Below are 14,571 nucleotides of genomic sequence, written 5' to 3' on the forward strand. Positions count from 1 at the left end.
CATGATAATTTTATCGATATTGAGCTAGAAAAATATAACAAAACAAAACGTTACCATACCGTCAAGCGTGTGTGGAATCACCTTCTGCACTTCATCGATCACCACGACGGCTTTTCCTGAGCAGTGATGCAAGTGTTCCGCAAGTCTGCAGCAGAAAGTCATACATTAAGTGCGTCAGATATCGAAATACTGCTGCAACATATCCCGCTCCGATATCCTACCTCGTCTTGATCTGCGTGTGGTATTCCGTGATGGGGTTCGTGAAATTGTCGCTAAAATCTTCTCCACTGTCGTTATTAACAATAAAATAACTAAGTTCAGCAAGAACCTCCCATACCAATCTAGCTATTCACTCACCGAAAGATCAGCAGCCCTGACGGCACACGTTTCTCACTGTTTGATAGCTTTTTCTTGCGTTTAAACAGCGCTTCAGCGATCAAGTTGGACATCTCCGTCTTGCCCGTGCCCGTCGGCCCCGTAATAGCCAACACCAACGGTGCGCGGTCTTTAGTAGAGCTCCTTCTAACAGAAAATACCATACTACGTCAGAAAAATCCCAACTCTTTGAGCATCCTTGTGCTAACCAACTCACGAGAACTCCCAGGCTTCGATCGCACCCACCACTGCCTCCACGGCTCGCTCTTGGCCTTTTAAGTTCTCTTGTAAATGATGGAGTACCATCTGTGACGGTTTATCCACGAACGTGCACTGATCTACTAGCATAACGTTGACAACAGTGAGCAGCTACACTCCAACCGTAAGGATACATTTTGACCATCACGTACAGCCCAGGCCCGAGTGGTACATCGCTGCCTCCCAGTAGTCCTCCCATCGAATCTCAAACGCTAAGACTCTCGAACACGCGCACAGAGCGAGAAGATACAGCAGCAGTGAGCGCCGCATATCGGAAGCCATCAGCTCTTCTTCGAGACGCAAAAGTTGCAATACAAAATACGAAAGTTGACTTTTCTTCGGTCGTTACAAACAAAAATTTCAACGAAAAATGTTTTTTATTCAAACAATTAACGGTTACGAACGTGGACGTTGAAGTGCGCACTCGAAGATGCCGTGCCCGGACGTCGTCTTCAGCGCTCAGCTCGTGATGGAGGACGCCACAGGCGGCAGAGTGAAGCTGAAGCACTCAAAGCGACATGGACAGTTGATGCTGGACACCGGCTCACAGAGCGTGCAGCTCGTGTACCCGCGGGTCGGCAGGCTCTTCCAGCGCAAGTTCGAGCAGCCTCTCAAGTGCGTCATGGGAAGAAAAATACTACGGATATACTCTAGCAACGGGAAAAGAAACTTCACGTGAGGGTGAATGAACACCATTAAGGAAGAATGAAGCAAGGTTTATGAGCGTCTTGTATTGAAGGTGCCGACTACTGTCGGAAGAAGACACGACAAAGTGTGCCGAGACGCTCCGCACCTTCGGAGGTCTGTATTTCAAGTTTAAAAGGTCTTGATACTGCTGCTAAATACTGTGCTTGGCTGGCAGTGGAGGTCATCGCAGTGGGGGAGTCGATGCTGTCAGCGGGTAGACGTGGCTTGGTCGTCCAGGATGCTGCTGTGATTGCTGGTATGTGTCTTGTACTCGGTTATTAACTTGATCTTGCTGATGATTTTGCGTGGTGTGGTGCAGGAGGTGAAGCTGCATTGCAAGCTATTCGAGAAACGTCTCCCAGATCGATGCAAGCTGAGATTCGTGACTATGAGTTGTCGTCCCAGCTTCAAGACGATACCGACGCTATCATGCGATCGATGTTTACCATGAACTCTTGACCATCGAATTGGTAGTTGAAGGTTGGTATAAGCCGATAAGGATGCATTCTCCATTTACGGAATTGCTTCACGTATATTGGTCACGTGACAGGCTTGACACTAACTACATAAATCAGCAGCATTATCCAATGAGTGGGTCGCTGCCGTACGCGTCGTACATACCAAGAATAAAAACACTCGCGAGCTGCGAGATAATAACGCTAATCAGGCCGTAGCGGTAGGCCCAATACAAGCGCTTGGAAGAGAGGGTATCTAACTCATTAACCCAAGTCGACACGGTGGAAAGTGAGCCCAAGAACCCAACCATGACGCCTCCTTGGCCCCACATCACGAAATCTCTGTATGCGGACGCACTGTCCTGATACACGACGCTGCCAACGATCTCCATAGCGCAGCTCAAACATGATGCAGCCACATTCGGAGCGAAAGTGAAGAACGGGAACCGTTTGCACACTGGATTGCTATTGTACAGCGACAAATACCAGCGCAGCAGCGCACCGAAAGGACCAAAGCAGAGCGCCAGCAGTCTCGAACTCGGGTAGTTGTCAAAGCCACAGAACGCCAAGACCCAGAAAAACGCCGTCAATAACAGTGCTGCCACCACCCAGACCGTGTTATGATGGTGAACCGGGTGCTGTTCGTGCTCCACTTGGGTGATTTCCGCCATCAGCTCGTTGCACGAGTCTCGAGCCACAGCCAACGATTCCTCCGTCGCATGCACTCGTCGTGCAACTAGCGGTCCAAACGTGTGCATTTTGATATCCCGGAAGTGGTTAATATTCCTTTCCAGGTCTAGATTGAGCTGACCGAGGTTAACCGGCGGTTTACGGAAGGGGTACTCTTGAAACGTCAAGTAGTGCACAATACCTTCGGCGGCATGCACGCCCAGTCGAAGGCTCGTGATCGCGGTCGCTACTTGTATACACAGCATCAAGAGAGCATTCAGCCAGTGACCGCGGACGAACATGAGTGCCGCACCGAGATCCCAGCTAGCGAAAGTAGTGCAGCTACCACAGAAACCCGTAGTAACCCCAGTCAGCAGCACTTCATATTGGCCACGTAGTACCGGTTTGATCCTGGTCGCGATTCCCATGACGAAGCAGCCGACCGCATTTGGCAGGAAGAAGCCGAAGCCCAGCAGCTCCAACAGCTCTGTCTGACTCGCGTACATGACGTCGGCGAACTCGGTGAGTAGCACACGTACGCCTACGCCAAGGTACGCACCGATGGCGACACTCATCATAATGGGGATGTATGTGCTTGTACTGCTCGAGGTCTGCTCTGGAGCGACTGCAGTTGAGCCGACACTAGCAGCTTCATCTGTGAGCTGCACTTGGTCTACGGGCACGGCGATGTCCACACCCTCCTCTAACGACGTGCTGCTGGCAGACTCGGACACGGGCGTGGCCAGCGTCGCGTAGTCCTCCGAAATAGTGTGCATTGACCCCACACTTCGAATGGAGCCGATGCTGCGGAGCGACCCAACGCTTCGGAGTGTCGCCATTTTCAGGTCCGTCTAGCAGGCTGGAAAACCAAATGGACGAGGTATAATCCCCATACAAAAACGTAGTCACCCGATGGCCTGGGCTATATCCGCTGGGCAAGTCCATTCGCGCCAGCTTCGCGGGGCTTTCCGAGCCCTGCGACATGCTGCCGTGCACGATTGCTACAGTAGAACTTGTAATGGGTAGACCATCGCCCCAATGGTCCACCGCTGTTTGAGAGCACGTATTTGAGGCGGAGCTCAGTCGCTGCCGCCGTCGAAATGGCATTCATGGTTATCATCCGCTTCGGCTGGCATTCTCCGCTCTTCCGCCCTTAAAGAGCTCAATTGGATGCACATTTTGCACGGCTACTTCAAGGTGGAACAGTACTATATAGTCAAGACGAACATTCTCGATACAAATTTTGGGACAGGCCACAAACAAACACGAGCGTTGCTTTCTTTGGGGACGGGGACTCGAACTTGCGCCGTCAGTTGCTTCATCTGCGCGGAACATGGCGGTCAAGCGATAAATGGCGTCATCAATAAGCTTGATTGGGAGGAAGTCGAAGCTACTTTGCTTTCTGCTAAGCGCGATGGCGCAGATCCTGGATTTGAAGTTTGCGAGCCTCGTTGGAAGACTGGGAGAGATATGTCAAGACGGAGAATCAAGCACTGGTGTCCAGGGCGATGGCATTTGAAGATGGTAGAATCTACGCTGTCGAAGTCCCTTCTGGTGCCCACGATGGATTCTGCCGTTTCCTATAGTTGGCAGTGCTGTCTGCAACTGGTACTGGTGATCTGCACTTGGTGCCGCGTGGATCGAGTTACGTTGAAAGTCTCCGAAAACTCGAGCCCGATTGCAGTTTTGGTCCTGCTCCTGGCATTGGTGCCATTCGTCCCGGTGGCATGACGTGGATCGAATTCCACACATTGAAGGTGGAAGTGGGCGTCTCACGAGGATGGCCGTATTTGAATCGGAAAGCGGATCATTGGAGGCAATTTCCCGGCGTCCAATACATTCTCTGCATTCGTCTATCACCAGCGCTACGGGTTCGTGAGTACACGCTCTACACGGTGGATAATCGAGCAAATCCACTACCGCTCATAGATCCGTCCGCACTCCCCTAGGGTTCTCTCGGCCCAATGTGGTGATCAATTTATTTCCGCTTGTAGAGAGGCTAATTCAGGAAAACCAGTGAAGACATGTTTGTGTCGATGCATTTCGTAATGAACTACATGTACTTGTAATATTCTCACCATCTGGTGGTTGGTTACCTTGGTTTACTAACCAAATGAATTTGTGATACGAACTATGTAATCACTTCTGAACAGTACATTCTGTACCTACGGCGTTAGCTACGCCAGTTCGACACTGTCGAGTCGCGAATCGTAGTGCTGCATTTCTGTTGGAAAGCTAAGGGGGCAGCATAGAATCGTAGTGGGGCCCATAGCTTTCCGACAGAAATGCAGCACTACGATTAAATCGCAATGCAAATTTTGCATTGCGGGCGTGGATCGTATTGATGCCTTGTTTCAGTTGCCATGAACATGTGTACACAGTTTTAGAAAGGAACTTTCAAACTGTGTACATGAACTGGAGTTGGCTTATATTACGCATTTCGCTAACCTACGAAATAAAAAAAAAACTACCTGTGGCCAACGTGGAGTACGAACCGAGCCACCTTACGGCTTCTTATTCGCAGCGTTTGGTTCTGCTCCCGGCTGGCGAAGTTCAGGAGTTTGTGGGGTTTGCAACACGTTGAATCCAGCACGGCGCGGAGACAAACTCATTCCGGGCGTTCGCGCGTACTGTCCCGGGGTCATCCCGGGGTCATCGGGCATGACGAAAAAGTTCGCCCGGTTGCTTCTGTTGCTCGAAAAGGGGTCATATCCAGCACCTGATGTACCGAACATGGCCACACGAGACGGCGGAGGCGGCATGGGTAAGTTCTCGGCCGCAAATACCTCTGCAAGACGATCGTAGTCCACCGAGTGGTGGTTCACAACGCTTCGTCCGAGCGCTAGCGAGCGGCCATCCAAGCACAACTCCGATAGCGAATCGCGGTATCCACTGTTCGGCTGCAAGAAGTATGACGCCGTGCTAAAGTCACTAGTCGTACTGATCTCGTTCGACAGAGCCTCAGCCAATTTCTGGTCCAACAAGGCCATACGAGTTGCGATATTGGCCAGAGCGATAGATGGCTGGATCACCAGCACACCTTGGGCCTTCATCTCCTTACTGAACTTGCAGTCCGGTACCAGTGCGATCATCCGAGGGTGTGACTCTCCCAGCAACGATTTGAGGAGATGCACGTTCTCGCGCGTACGGTTGACGTCACCCGTGAAGATCAACACGTCGGCTGCCGACATGGCCTTCGCGTTGTCACGGTCCTTAAGAGTGTTCTTGAACGAGATAAGGTCTCCATTGGCAGTGCGTTTGAGGATTGTCTCGTTCATCTTTTGCCATTTACTGGCGCGTTCTTCATCCAGCAACGGCACATTTACCTGTGCTCCGTACAGTGAGAGATCCAAAGCAACCTCGAAAGCCACTTCATCATCTCCGATAACCACAGCATTCTGCACCTTGTAGAACGGTAGCAATGATCGTGGATCTTTGCCCATCGTCATTGCAGGACTCGACATGCGTCGACCAGCATCGAACAGACTGACATTACTGAAATTCCCACCATGAATGTTGCTAAGATTGCCGCCATGGATACTGCTGAATCTTCCACTGTGGAGGCTCTTGAGGTTGTTATCGCCATTATCACTTGGCATACTTCCCTCAGCAGCACGGTCTTTCAACGTCTCACCTGCACGACTTAAGCCCATGGCACACAAGACCGGACCAATGATCTGGTTCACCACCACAGCAGCCACGATCGTGGCAGAAAACTCCTCAGCCCAGGATTCCGTACTCATAGCCTTCACTTCGTTTGCCAAGCCCAAGGCCACACCAGCCTGCGGAGTCATCGTGAGCCACAGGTTGTTGTACTGCTTCGGCGTTAACTTGAGTACGAAGCGGCCACCAAAGTAGCAAGCGATGAAGATCGCTACGTAGCGAAGACCCACGTACAAACTCATCAGAGGGATCGCATCCACCACCTGATCCAGCTTCAGTGCCGCTCCAGTCATAACGAAGAACGGTAGGAACATGTACGGCGCGACGGTATCCAGAATAACGTGCATGTCGTGACGGATACCAGTGTGATGTCCAGCAATACACGACGCGATCATAAGAACAAGCAATGGTTCAAGCTTAACTTCCCACGACAAACCGTAGGATGCAGCAGTTTGTAGGGCGAATAGAGTAGTGGAGAGGTAGAACATGTAGCCCATCAAAAGCCAAATGAAACCCTTGACTGCCAACGACATATTGGTAGTCCAGCACGACTTCTTCACCGGACTCTCTTCGTTATAAGCGTTGTGGGGGTGAGGTGCCATGTCCCGATCAACCGAAGTCATCTTGTGACCTGTTCTTCTGGAATGGAACGCCGATACGCTACGTCCCGCGAGTCCATCGTCAATATCGTGACCGTGGTCATCATGTTCTCCTCCAGGGATCTTAAAGATGAGGACCGTCACACCAGCGAGGATAGCACCAACTAGAATGTTGGCCAACACGATACTCATCGTAAACGCCAGGTTCAGAATAGACACATCCAGTTCGGCGCAGTAGATGGAGCATACAATTCGAGAAATCGAGAACGAAACGAGCACGACAAACTCGGCCGTCATGGTCGCTCCTAGCATCAAACTCGTGAATGGACCCACACTGTTCAACTCGATCTTGATGGCCATCACGGTGGCGGGTGAGCCCAGTACAGAGATGGAGCCGAACATTAGAGCAATACCCAATTGGCAATTGAGAACCATGTCCTTGTAGAAGAATGCTTCCTCCGCCAGCAAAATCGCTCCCGTCAAAATGATCATAGCTGTCACGTAGAGCACACCGAGAAGAATCATGATCGATTTAAGTTGTGGACGAAGCTCCGGTAGATAAATCTCTTGACCAGCCTGGAACGAGATGAACGACAGTGCCAATGCACTGACGTAGTTGGACAGCATGTTGACGCTGTCCTCGGTGATAAGGTCAGCGAGGAATGGCCCAGCGATAATACCAATTACCAGATAGCCCGTGATAAGTGGGAGCTTGAAGAGCTTGGGGAAGAAAAGACCGAGCGGGTGAGCAGCGACGAGAACAACCACAAAGGCGAGTCCGTGTTGCAGCGTATCGATAGCGTTGTCCCACGAGTTGAACGGGATGGTTAAATCATCGTCCGTGTCTGCGGTGCTGAGCCTGCGATCGGTATCTTTACCACTGCGCAGCCCACGACTGGCTGAGACGACGTCGAGGGTAGCCACTAGCGAAAGAGCTAGCAAGAGCATGGACACATGTCGTGACATTGGGAAATTGGCGAGCCGTCTACAAGACATCGTGGTTAACTCGGGGGCTTGATGTCCGAAGACGTTCGCCCTAGACGGTAAAAGCTGGAATGAACGAAATAGGGAGACATGGAATTAATCGTGGCGTTAAAACCCCTTGATGACTGCCAGTTAGCATCTGATCTTGATGTGCAAGTTACTGATTTTTGGCTGTCAAAACGATAAGATAGACCGGATGTTGCAATTGATTGGAGGCCACAGGTGGGGTGACCGTCAACGACGGGCACCTGACTCAGATTTACAGACGAGCGGGTAGTGATTAATGATTAAAAATCCACGGTTTGGCTTTGATTAAAAGCGTTATCATCTCAACGTTACACGAGCGAGTACTTGTATTCATACATGTACGCGCAGGTGAAGTCGTGTAGCCCGGCGCCATGGAGTTAACTGGGCAAACTGCGGTTCAGTTGAAAGCCAGGTATACTTCCCGAATAGCTGGGGTGCACCTCTGAAGATGCTCTAGCATAATAAAAGCATAATAAGCGTATGTTATGCGGATCGACGTAAGATCTGGTCGGTCTGGATATGGATTTGGGTACATCTCCATCCATAAACAATTCATAAGCATTTTGTACATGTATTGTTTTTTGCCAAAACTTAGTTCTTGTTTGGACGATGGCGGACTTCACTTGAAACGCTAACGAAAGAATGACCGGACGTTCGCGAGAGACTTATTCTTCGGTGGGACCGAGATTTCGGTAGTGCGTTGGGTGTGCTCAGAATGTATTCTTCTCCGTCCTCCGGGTCGTCATGCACGACGAAAAAGCTTGATCCGTTGTCCCGACTAGAAAACGGGTCGAAGCCAGCAGCAGAAGTGCCGAACATGGCCACACGAGATGGAGGAGGAGGCATTGGCAAGTTCTCTGCCGCTAATGTCTCCATGAGACGATCGTAGTTCACCGAATGGTGGTTCACCACACTGCGACCCAGAGCCAACCGACGAGCCTCCAAGGACATCTCCGATACGGAACCTCGGTGTGCTCCATCAGCTCGCAAGTAATACGTCGCAGTACTGAAGTCATTCGTCGTACTGATCTCGTTCGATAACGCCTCGGCTGACTTCTGGTCCAGTAGAGCCATACGCGTTGCAATATTGGCCAAAGCAATCGACGGCTGGATCACCAGTATACCCTGTTCCTTCATCTCCTTGCTGAACTTGCAATCCGGCACCAATGCGATCATCCGAGGGTGCGATTCACCCAGTAAGGATTTCAACATCAGAATATTTTCGCGAGTACGGTTAGCATCGCCCGTGTAGATGAGAACATCAGCTGACGACATGGTCTGTGCATTGTCACGGTCCTTGAGTGTATTCTTGTACGAGATGAGTTCTCCCTTGGCGGTTCTCTTCAAGATCGTCTCGTTCATTTTCTGCCATTTACTGGTGCGTTCTTGATCCAGGAGAGGCACGTTAACCTTTGCACCGTAAAGCGAGAGTTCCAGTGCGACCTCGAACGCCACTTCATCATCACCAATGACAACCGCGTTTTGCACCTTATAGAACGGCAATGGAGCTCCAGGGTCATGCATCGAGAATCGACTAGCTCTGACCGACAGCCGACTTTGCCGTACTTTGCGATCGCCTTCATCTCCGTTATGTTCCAGATCTTTCCCGTCGATATCGGGTTTATTATCGTCGTGTTCTTCTACTGCCCGATCTTTCAGTGTTTCACCGGCGCGACCCAGCCCCATGGAACACAACACCGGCCCCACGATTTGATTAACCACTACGGCGGCCACGATCGTCGCTGCGAAATCTGCAGCCCACGTATCGTCACTCATGGCCTTGACTTCGTTTGCCAAACCTAAGGCAACACCAGCTTGGGGTGTCATTGTGAGCCACAGGTTGTTGTACTGCCTTGGTGGTAACTTGAGCAAGAAGCGACCACCGACGTAGCAAGCGATGAAGATCGCAATATACCGTAGTAGAACATACACTGTCATAAGCGGGATGGCATGTACCACCTGATCCAGCTTCAGTGCTGCGCCGGTCATGACGAAGAACGGCAGGAACATGTACGGTGCTGCGGTATCTAGAATCACGTGCATGTCGTGGCGAATCCCCGTGTGGTGTCCAGCGATACACGCAGCAATCATAAGCACAAGTAGCGGCTCGAACTTTACTTCCCACGACAAACTGTAAGCTGCAATGGTGGCTTGGGCGATCGTCGTTGTTGAGAGGTAAAACATATACCCCATTGATAACCAGATGAAGCCTTTCAAGCAGAGAGATGTCTGAGGTGTCAAAAAGGAGGACGAGGTCGCAGCAGACTCGCCATCTTGGGGGTAAGCGTTGTGAGGATGAGGTGCGCTGTCCATATTGACTGAAGTAGCTTTCACGTCCGTCTTCTGGTTATAATACGACGCACTTGGACTGTCAGTATGACCATTTTCATGCCCATTTGTGTGACCGTGGTCGTGGTGTTCTCCTCCAGGGATCTGGAAGATCAGGAACGTTACACCTGCCAGAATCACACCTAGCAGAATGTTGGACATCACGATGCTCAATGTGAACATGAGGTTACCCATTGATACGTCCAATTCAGCACAGTAGATGGAGCATACGATTCGAGAAATCGAAAACGACAGGAGTACTACAAATTCGGCCGTCATGGTTGCTCCCAGCATCAAACTCGTGAACGGACCCACACTGTTGAGTTCAATCTTGATGGCCATGACGGTGGCTGGTGATCCCAGCACGGAGATGGAGCCGAACATGAGAGCAATACCCAATTGACAGCTCAACGCCAGGTCGTCGTAGAAGAAGGCGCTTTCAACGAGTAAATGCACCGATGTCAGGATGACCATAGCCGTCACGTACAGTGCGGAGAGCAGAATGAAGATGGCTTTCAACTGTGGACGAAGCTCCGGTAGATAAATCTCCTGACCAGCCTGGAACGAGATGAACGACAGTGCCAACGCACTGACGTAGTTCGAGAGCATATTGACGAGGTCTTCCGTTAAAAGGTTGGCCACGAACGGGCCAGCGATAATGCCGATAACCAGGTACCCCGTGATGAGTGGAAGTTTGAAATACTTTGGAAAGAAGAGTCCGAGCGGGTGGGCGGCCACCAGTACGATGACGAAGGCGAGTGCATACCGCAGTGTTTCGATGGTGTTGCTCCATGAATTGAACGGCACGGTTTTGTCCGGGTCTCCCGTGGCACCGCTTAATCGACGCGTGATGTCGTGACCCTTGTCTAAGGCGTTATCATCCCGCAGTGTGGAATGGCTTGACACAACCTGTAAGCAGGAAACAGCCACAGTGAAGACGAGAAGGAGCTCCGAGCCGGCACGAATGCTATTCTTTCGCATCGGGTTCATTTACTGAACGCTTTCGAGCTTGACGTCGAAAGGCGAATGTCGGAATGAGCTTGTAACTTGGTGACGTCGCGACGAATTGTCTGGTTTAACATTTTCCCTCTTGCGAATGCCTGCGATGCTCCGATAGACGATAGGAAATCGAGTCGATTTCCTGTCGTCTATCCCTACATCCCGCAACTCGACGAAGTAAACTGTACCGTATGTGTGGACACCACACTCCACCAGCTTCTTGTGTGTTCGGCAGGGTAACACACCGAGAAGAAGACTGTGACCTGGTGGTCGTATGGTGTTCGACATGGTGTAACGCAGCGTGCGAACTAAAAAAAAATACTAGTATATGTATGAAGCTATTTGAGAAGCTTCTGTTGGGAGGTGTGGCAATTGTTGATGTAGCTGTCAAGTCCAGCGTGTCAGAGCGTTTCGGAGGACCGTGTCCGTGTCGAACCACCTTCAGACAGAGCAGATCTTGCCACAAAATTAACATGTTAATAGCACGCGTGCGTCCTATCCAGCGATCTTGATGCTTTTACATGATCTCGAGATCTTAGACAAACGTACACCTTGATTTTCAAACATGTGCATGACCTTACATCTTTACGTTGAAGTTGATTCTTCTGAGCTTTACTTAGTACCCGGATTTGGTGCGTCCGGGTGTGCGTCTTCCTCGGCCGCCACCACGTTGAACGCGACTCGCTCCAAGGATAGATGATCGCTGGAGACTCAGTCGAGGGTTGCCACGCGACGAATACGGTCCGTACTGGGCGTCCATAACGATCTCCTCGGTATCTTCATGCTCGTCGTGCATGACGAAAAACTCCGAGTTGTTCCTGTCACGCTGGAACGGGTCGAAGCCAGCAGCGGACGACGTACCGAACATGGCAACACGTGACGGAGGCGGAGGCATCGGCAAGTTCTCAGAGTGAAGCGCCTCTGCCAGGCGGTCGTAGTCCACTGAGTGGTGGTTCACCACGTTGCGGCCCAGTGCCAGACGACGGCCTTCCAGCCGCATGTCCGCCAAGTCGCCGCCGTCCGCACGTAGGAAGTACGACGCCGTACTGAAGTCACTTGTCGTACTGATCTCATTCGATAGAGCCTCAGCCAATTTCTGGTCCAACAAAGCCATACGAGTTGCGATATTGGCCAGAGCGATAGATGGCTGGATCACCAGCACACCTTGGGCCTTCATCTCCTTACTGAACTTGCAGTCCGGTACCAGTGCGATCATCCGAGGGTGAGAAGCACCTAATAAAGACTTGAGGAGATGCACGTTCTCGCGCGTACGGTTAGCGTCACCCGTGAAGATCAACACGTCGGCAGAAGACATGGCCTGTGCGTTGTCACGGTCCTTAAGAGTGTTCTTGTACGAGATGAGGTCTCCCTTAGCTGTACGCTGTAGGATCGTCTCGTTCATCTTCTGCCATTTGCTGGTGCGTTCTTCGTCCAGCAGAGGAACGTTGACTTGTGCACCGTAGAGCGAGAGTTCGAGTGCGACCTCGAAGGCGATCTCGTCGTCTCCGATCACAACTGCGTTCTGTACCTTGTAGAACGGCAGTAGCGAGCGAGGGTCTCCGTTGCCCAGCGTCACAGCAGGACTGGACAGGCGTCGACTGATTTCGAACTGACTCACGCCACCGCCGTGGATGTTGCTGAAGCGTCCACCATACGTGCTGCTGCTAAAGCCACCGCCGTGCATGTTCTTGTCGACGCTGTCGACGTCCTTGGGCGCTGCGTCCGCCTCCATCATACGGTCCTGCAACGTCTCACCGGCTCGACTCAAGCCCATGGCACACAAGACCGGACCAATGATCTGGTTCACCACCACAGCGGCCACGATCGTGGCTGAGAACTCAGCAGCCCACGATTCATCACTCATAGCCTGCACCTCGTTAGCCAGACCCAGAGCCACACCAGCTTGAGGCGTCATCGTAAGCCACAGGTTGTTGTACTGCCTGGGCGTCAGCTTGAGGATGTAGCGACCACCGAAGTAGCAGGCGATGAAGATCGCCACATAGCGGAGAATCACGTACAGACTCATAAGCGGAATGGCAGCCACGACCTGGTCCAGCTTCAGTGCTGCACCGGTCATGACGAAGAACGGTAGGAACATGTACGGTGCGACCGTGTCCAGGATGACGTGCATGTCGTGACGGATGCCCGTGTGGTGGCCGGCGATACACGACGCGATCATAAGCACAAGCAATGCTTCAAACTTGATCTCCCACGACAACCCGAAGGCTGCGGCGGTGGCTTCGGCTACGAGACTGCTGGAGATGTAGAACATGTAACCCATGGACAGCCAAATGAAGCCCTTAAGCGATAACACAGCCTTAGGAGACAAGCAGCAATCAGAAGGAGGGTGGTTCAGTTCGTCGATTGAGCACTCTCGGTCAGCTCCGTTATGCGGGTGCGGCTCCATGTCCGGGTTGGTCGGTTCAACCTTCTCGTTGGTCTTCTGATCAGTGTACGACGTGGTGTTCGGCAACGCAGCTCCGTGGTCAGCGCCGTGGTCGTCGTGGTGCTGCTCCCCGCCTGGAATCTTGAAAATGAGGAGAGTCACACCCGCTAGTAGAACACCCACGAAGATGTTGGACAAAACGATGGTCATAGTATACATCAAGTTGAGCATCGACACGTCCAGTTTGGCGCAGTAGATGGAGGTCACGATACGAGAAATCGAGAACGAAATGAGCACAATGAACTCGGCGGTCATGGTAGCTCCCAGCATCAAACTCGTGAATGGACCGACACTGTTCAACTCGATCTTGATGGCCATGACAGTGGCCGGAGAACCCAACACGGAGATGGAGCCGAACATGAGAGCGATGCCCAATTGGCAAGCCAAGCCCATATCATCGTAGAAGAAGGCGCTCTCCATAATCAACACACCGGCCGATAGAATCACCATGGCCGTGCAGTACAACACACCGAGAAGAATCATGATCGGCTTGAGTTGCGGACGAAGTTCCGGGAGGTAGATCTCCTGACCTGCCTGGAACGAGATGAACGACAGTGCCAATGCACTGACATAGTTCGAGAGCATTTTTACTAGATCCTCGCTCAATAGGTTGCTGACGAACGGGCCAGCAATGACACCAATGACCAGGTAGCCCGTAATAAGCGGGAGCTTGAACAATTTGGGGAAGAAAAGGCCAAGCGGGTGTGCCGCGACCAGCACGACCACGAAGGCCAGCACGTATTGGAGCGTGTCGATGGCGTTGCTCCAGGAGTTAAACGGCACGGTTTTGTTCTTGTCGCCTCCACCGCCGCTCAGACGGCGGGTGGCGTCGTTATCATCTTCCCGCAAAGCAGGGTGACCTGAAGTTACATGCAAGAAACTGGCTACGACCAGCGAAAGCGCGAGCAAGAGCACCGTCGACTGCGGTGCTGCAGGCAGACGCCGAGTAATGGCCATCTCTTCTTGAAGTTTATCGCTTTGAGCCTTGAGCTGCCGACGGTAAATCCCAGAATGAACGAGCGGATTGCGGTGTGTCGCTCAAAGCCAAAAGCGCACGTGCCAGATCAAGCGATTGGTCTTG

The 14,571-nt window shown here is 51.8% G+C and overlaps 7 protein-coding genes across 7 annotated transcripts; 2 read left to right on the forward strand and 5 right to left on the reverse strand.

Moving 5' to 3' along the window:
• Nucleotides 1-24: 24 nt before the first annotated feature.
• On the reverse strand, nucleotides 25-807 carry PPTG_00962 (hypothetical protein; the record flags this gene model as incomplete). The annotated part of the gene is made up of 5 exons (XM_008892543.1): nucleotides 25-145; nucleotides 222-287; nucleotides 358-519; nucleotides 593-713; nucleotides 786-807. The coding sequence occupies 5 exons, from the start codon at nucleotides 805-807 to the stop codon at nucleotides 25-27; spliced, it is 492 nt and encodes a 163-aa protein (XP_008890791.1).
• A 256-nt stretch (nucleotides 808-1,063) lies between these two features.
• Nucleotides 1,064-1,779, forward strand: PPTG_00963 (hypothetical protein; the record flags this gene model as incomplete). The annotated part of the gene is made up of 4 exons (XM_008892544.1): nucleotides 1,064-1,308; nucleotides 1,373-1,434; nucleotides 1,496-1,576; nucleotides 1,640-1,779. 4 exons carry the CDS (start codon nucleotides 1,064-1,066, stop codon nucleotides 1,777-1,779), a joined length of 528 nt encoding a protein of 175 aa, XP_008890792.1.
• On the reverse strand, nucleotides 1,329-3,652 carry PPTG_00964 (hypothetical protein). Its single transcript, XM_008892545.1, has one exon. It carries the CDS (start codon nucleotides 3,281-3,283, stop codon nucleotides 1,901-1,903), a length of 1,383 nt encoding a protein of 460 aa, XP_008890793.1. The 5' UTR covers nucleotides 3,284-3,652; the 3' UTR covers nucleotides 1,329-1,900.
• PPTG_20816 (hypothetical protein) lies at nucleotides 3,364-4,526 on the forward strand. The gene has a single exon (XM_008893015.1). The coding sequence runs from the start codon at nucleotides 3,615-3,617 to the stop codon at nucleotides 4,173-4,175; it is 561 nt and encodes a 186-aa protein (XP_008891263.1). The 5' UTR covers nucleotides 3,364-3,614; the 3' UTR covers nucleotides 4,176-4,526.
• A 263-nt stretch (nucleotides 4,527-4,789) lies between these two features.
• On the reverse strand, nucleotides 4,790-7,672 carry PPTG_00965 (hypothetical protein; the record flags this gene model as incomplete). The annotated part of the gene is made up of 1 exon (XM_008892546.1): nucleotides 4,790-7,672. The coding sequence occupies one exon, from the start codon at nucleotides 7,670-7,672 to the stop codon at nucleotides 4,949-4,951; it is 2,724 nt and encodes a 907-aa protein (XP_008890794.1). The 3' UTR covers nucleotides 4,790-4,948.
• A 636-nt stretch (nucleotides 7,673-8,308) lies between these two features.
• Nucleotides 8,309-11,035, reverse strand: PPTG_00966 (hypothetical protein; the record flags this gene model as incomplete). The annotated part of the gene is made up of 1 exon (XM_008892547.1): nucleotides 8,309-11,035. The coding sequence occupies one exon, from the start codon at nucleotides 11,033-11,035 to the stop codon at nucleotides 8,309-8,311; it is 2,727 nt and encodes a 908-aa protein (XP_008890795.1).
• Nucleotides 11,036-11,660: 625 nt separating this feature from the next.
• Nucleotides 11,661-14,447, reverse strand: PPTG_00967 (hypothetical protein; the record flags this gene model as incomplete). Its single annotated transcript, XM_008892548.1, has 1 exon — nucleotides 11,661-14,447. One exon carries the CDS (start codon nucleotides 14,445-14,447, stop codon nucleotides 11,661-11,663), a length of 2,787 nt encoding a protein of 928 aa, XP_008890796.1.
• Between the last annotated feature and the right edge of the window lie 124 nt (nucleotides 14,448-14,571).

The sequence above is a fragment of the Phytophthora parasitica genome, assembly GCF_000247585.1.
Source record: "Phytophthora parasitica INRA-310 unplaced genomic scaffold supercont2.1, whole genome shotgun sequence".
NCBI classification, from domain to species: Eukaryota; Oomycota; class Peronosporomycetes; order Peronosporales; family Peronosporaceae; genus Phytophthora; species Phytophthora nicotianae.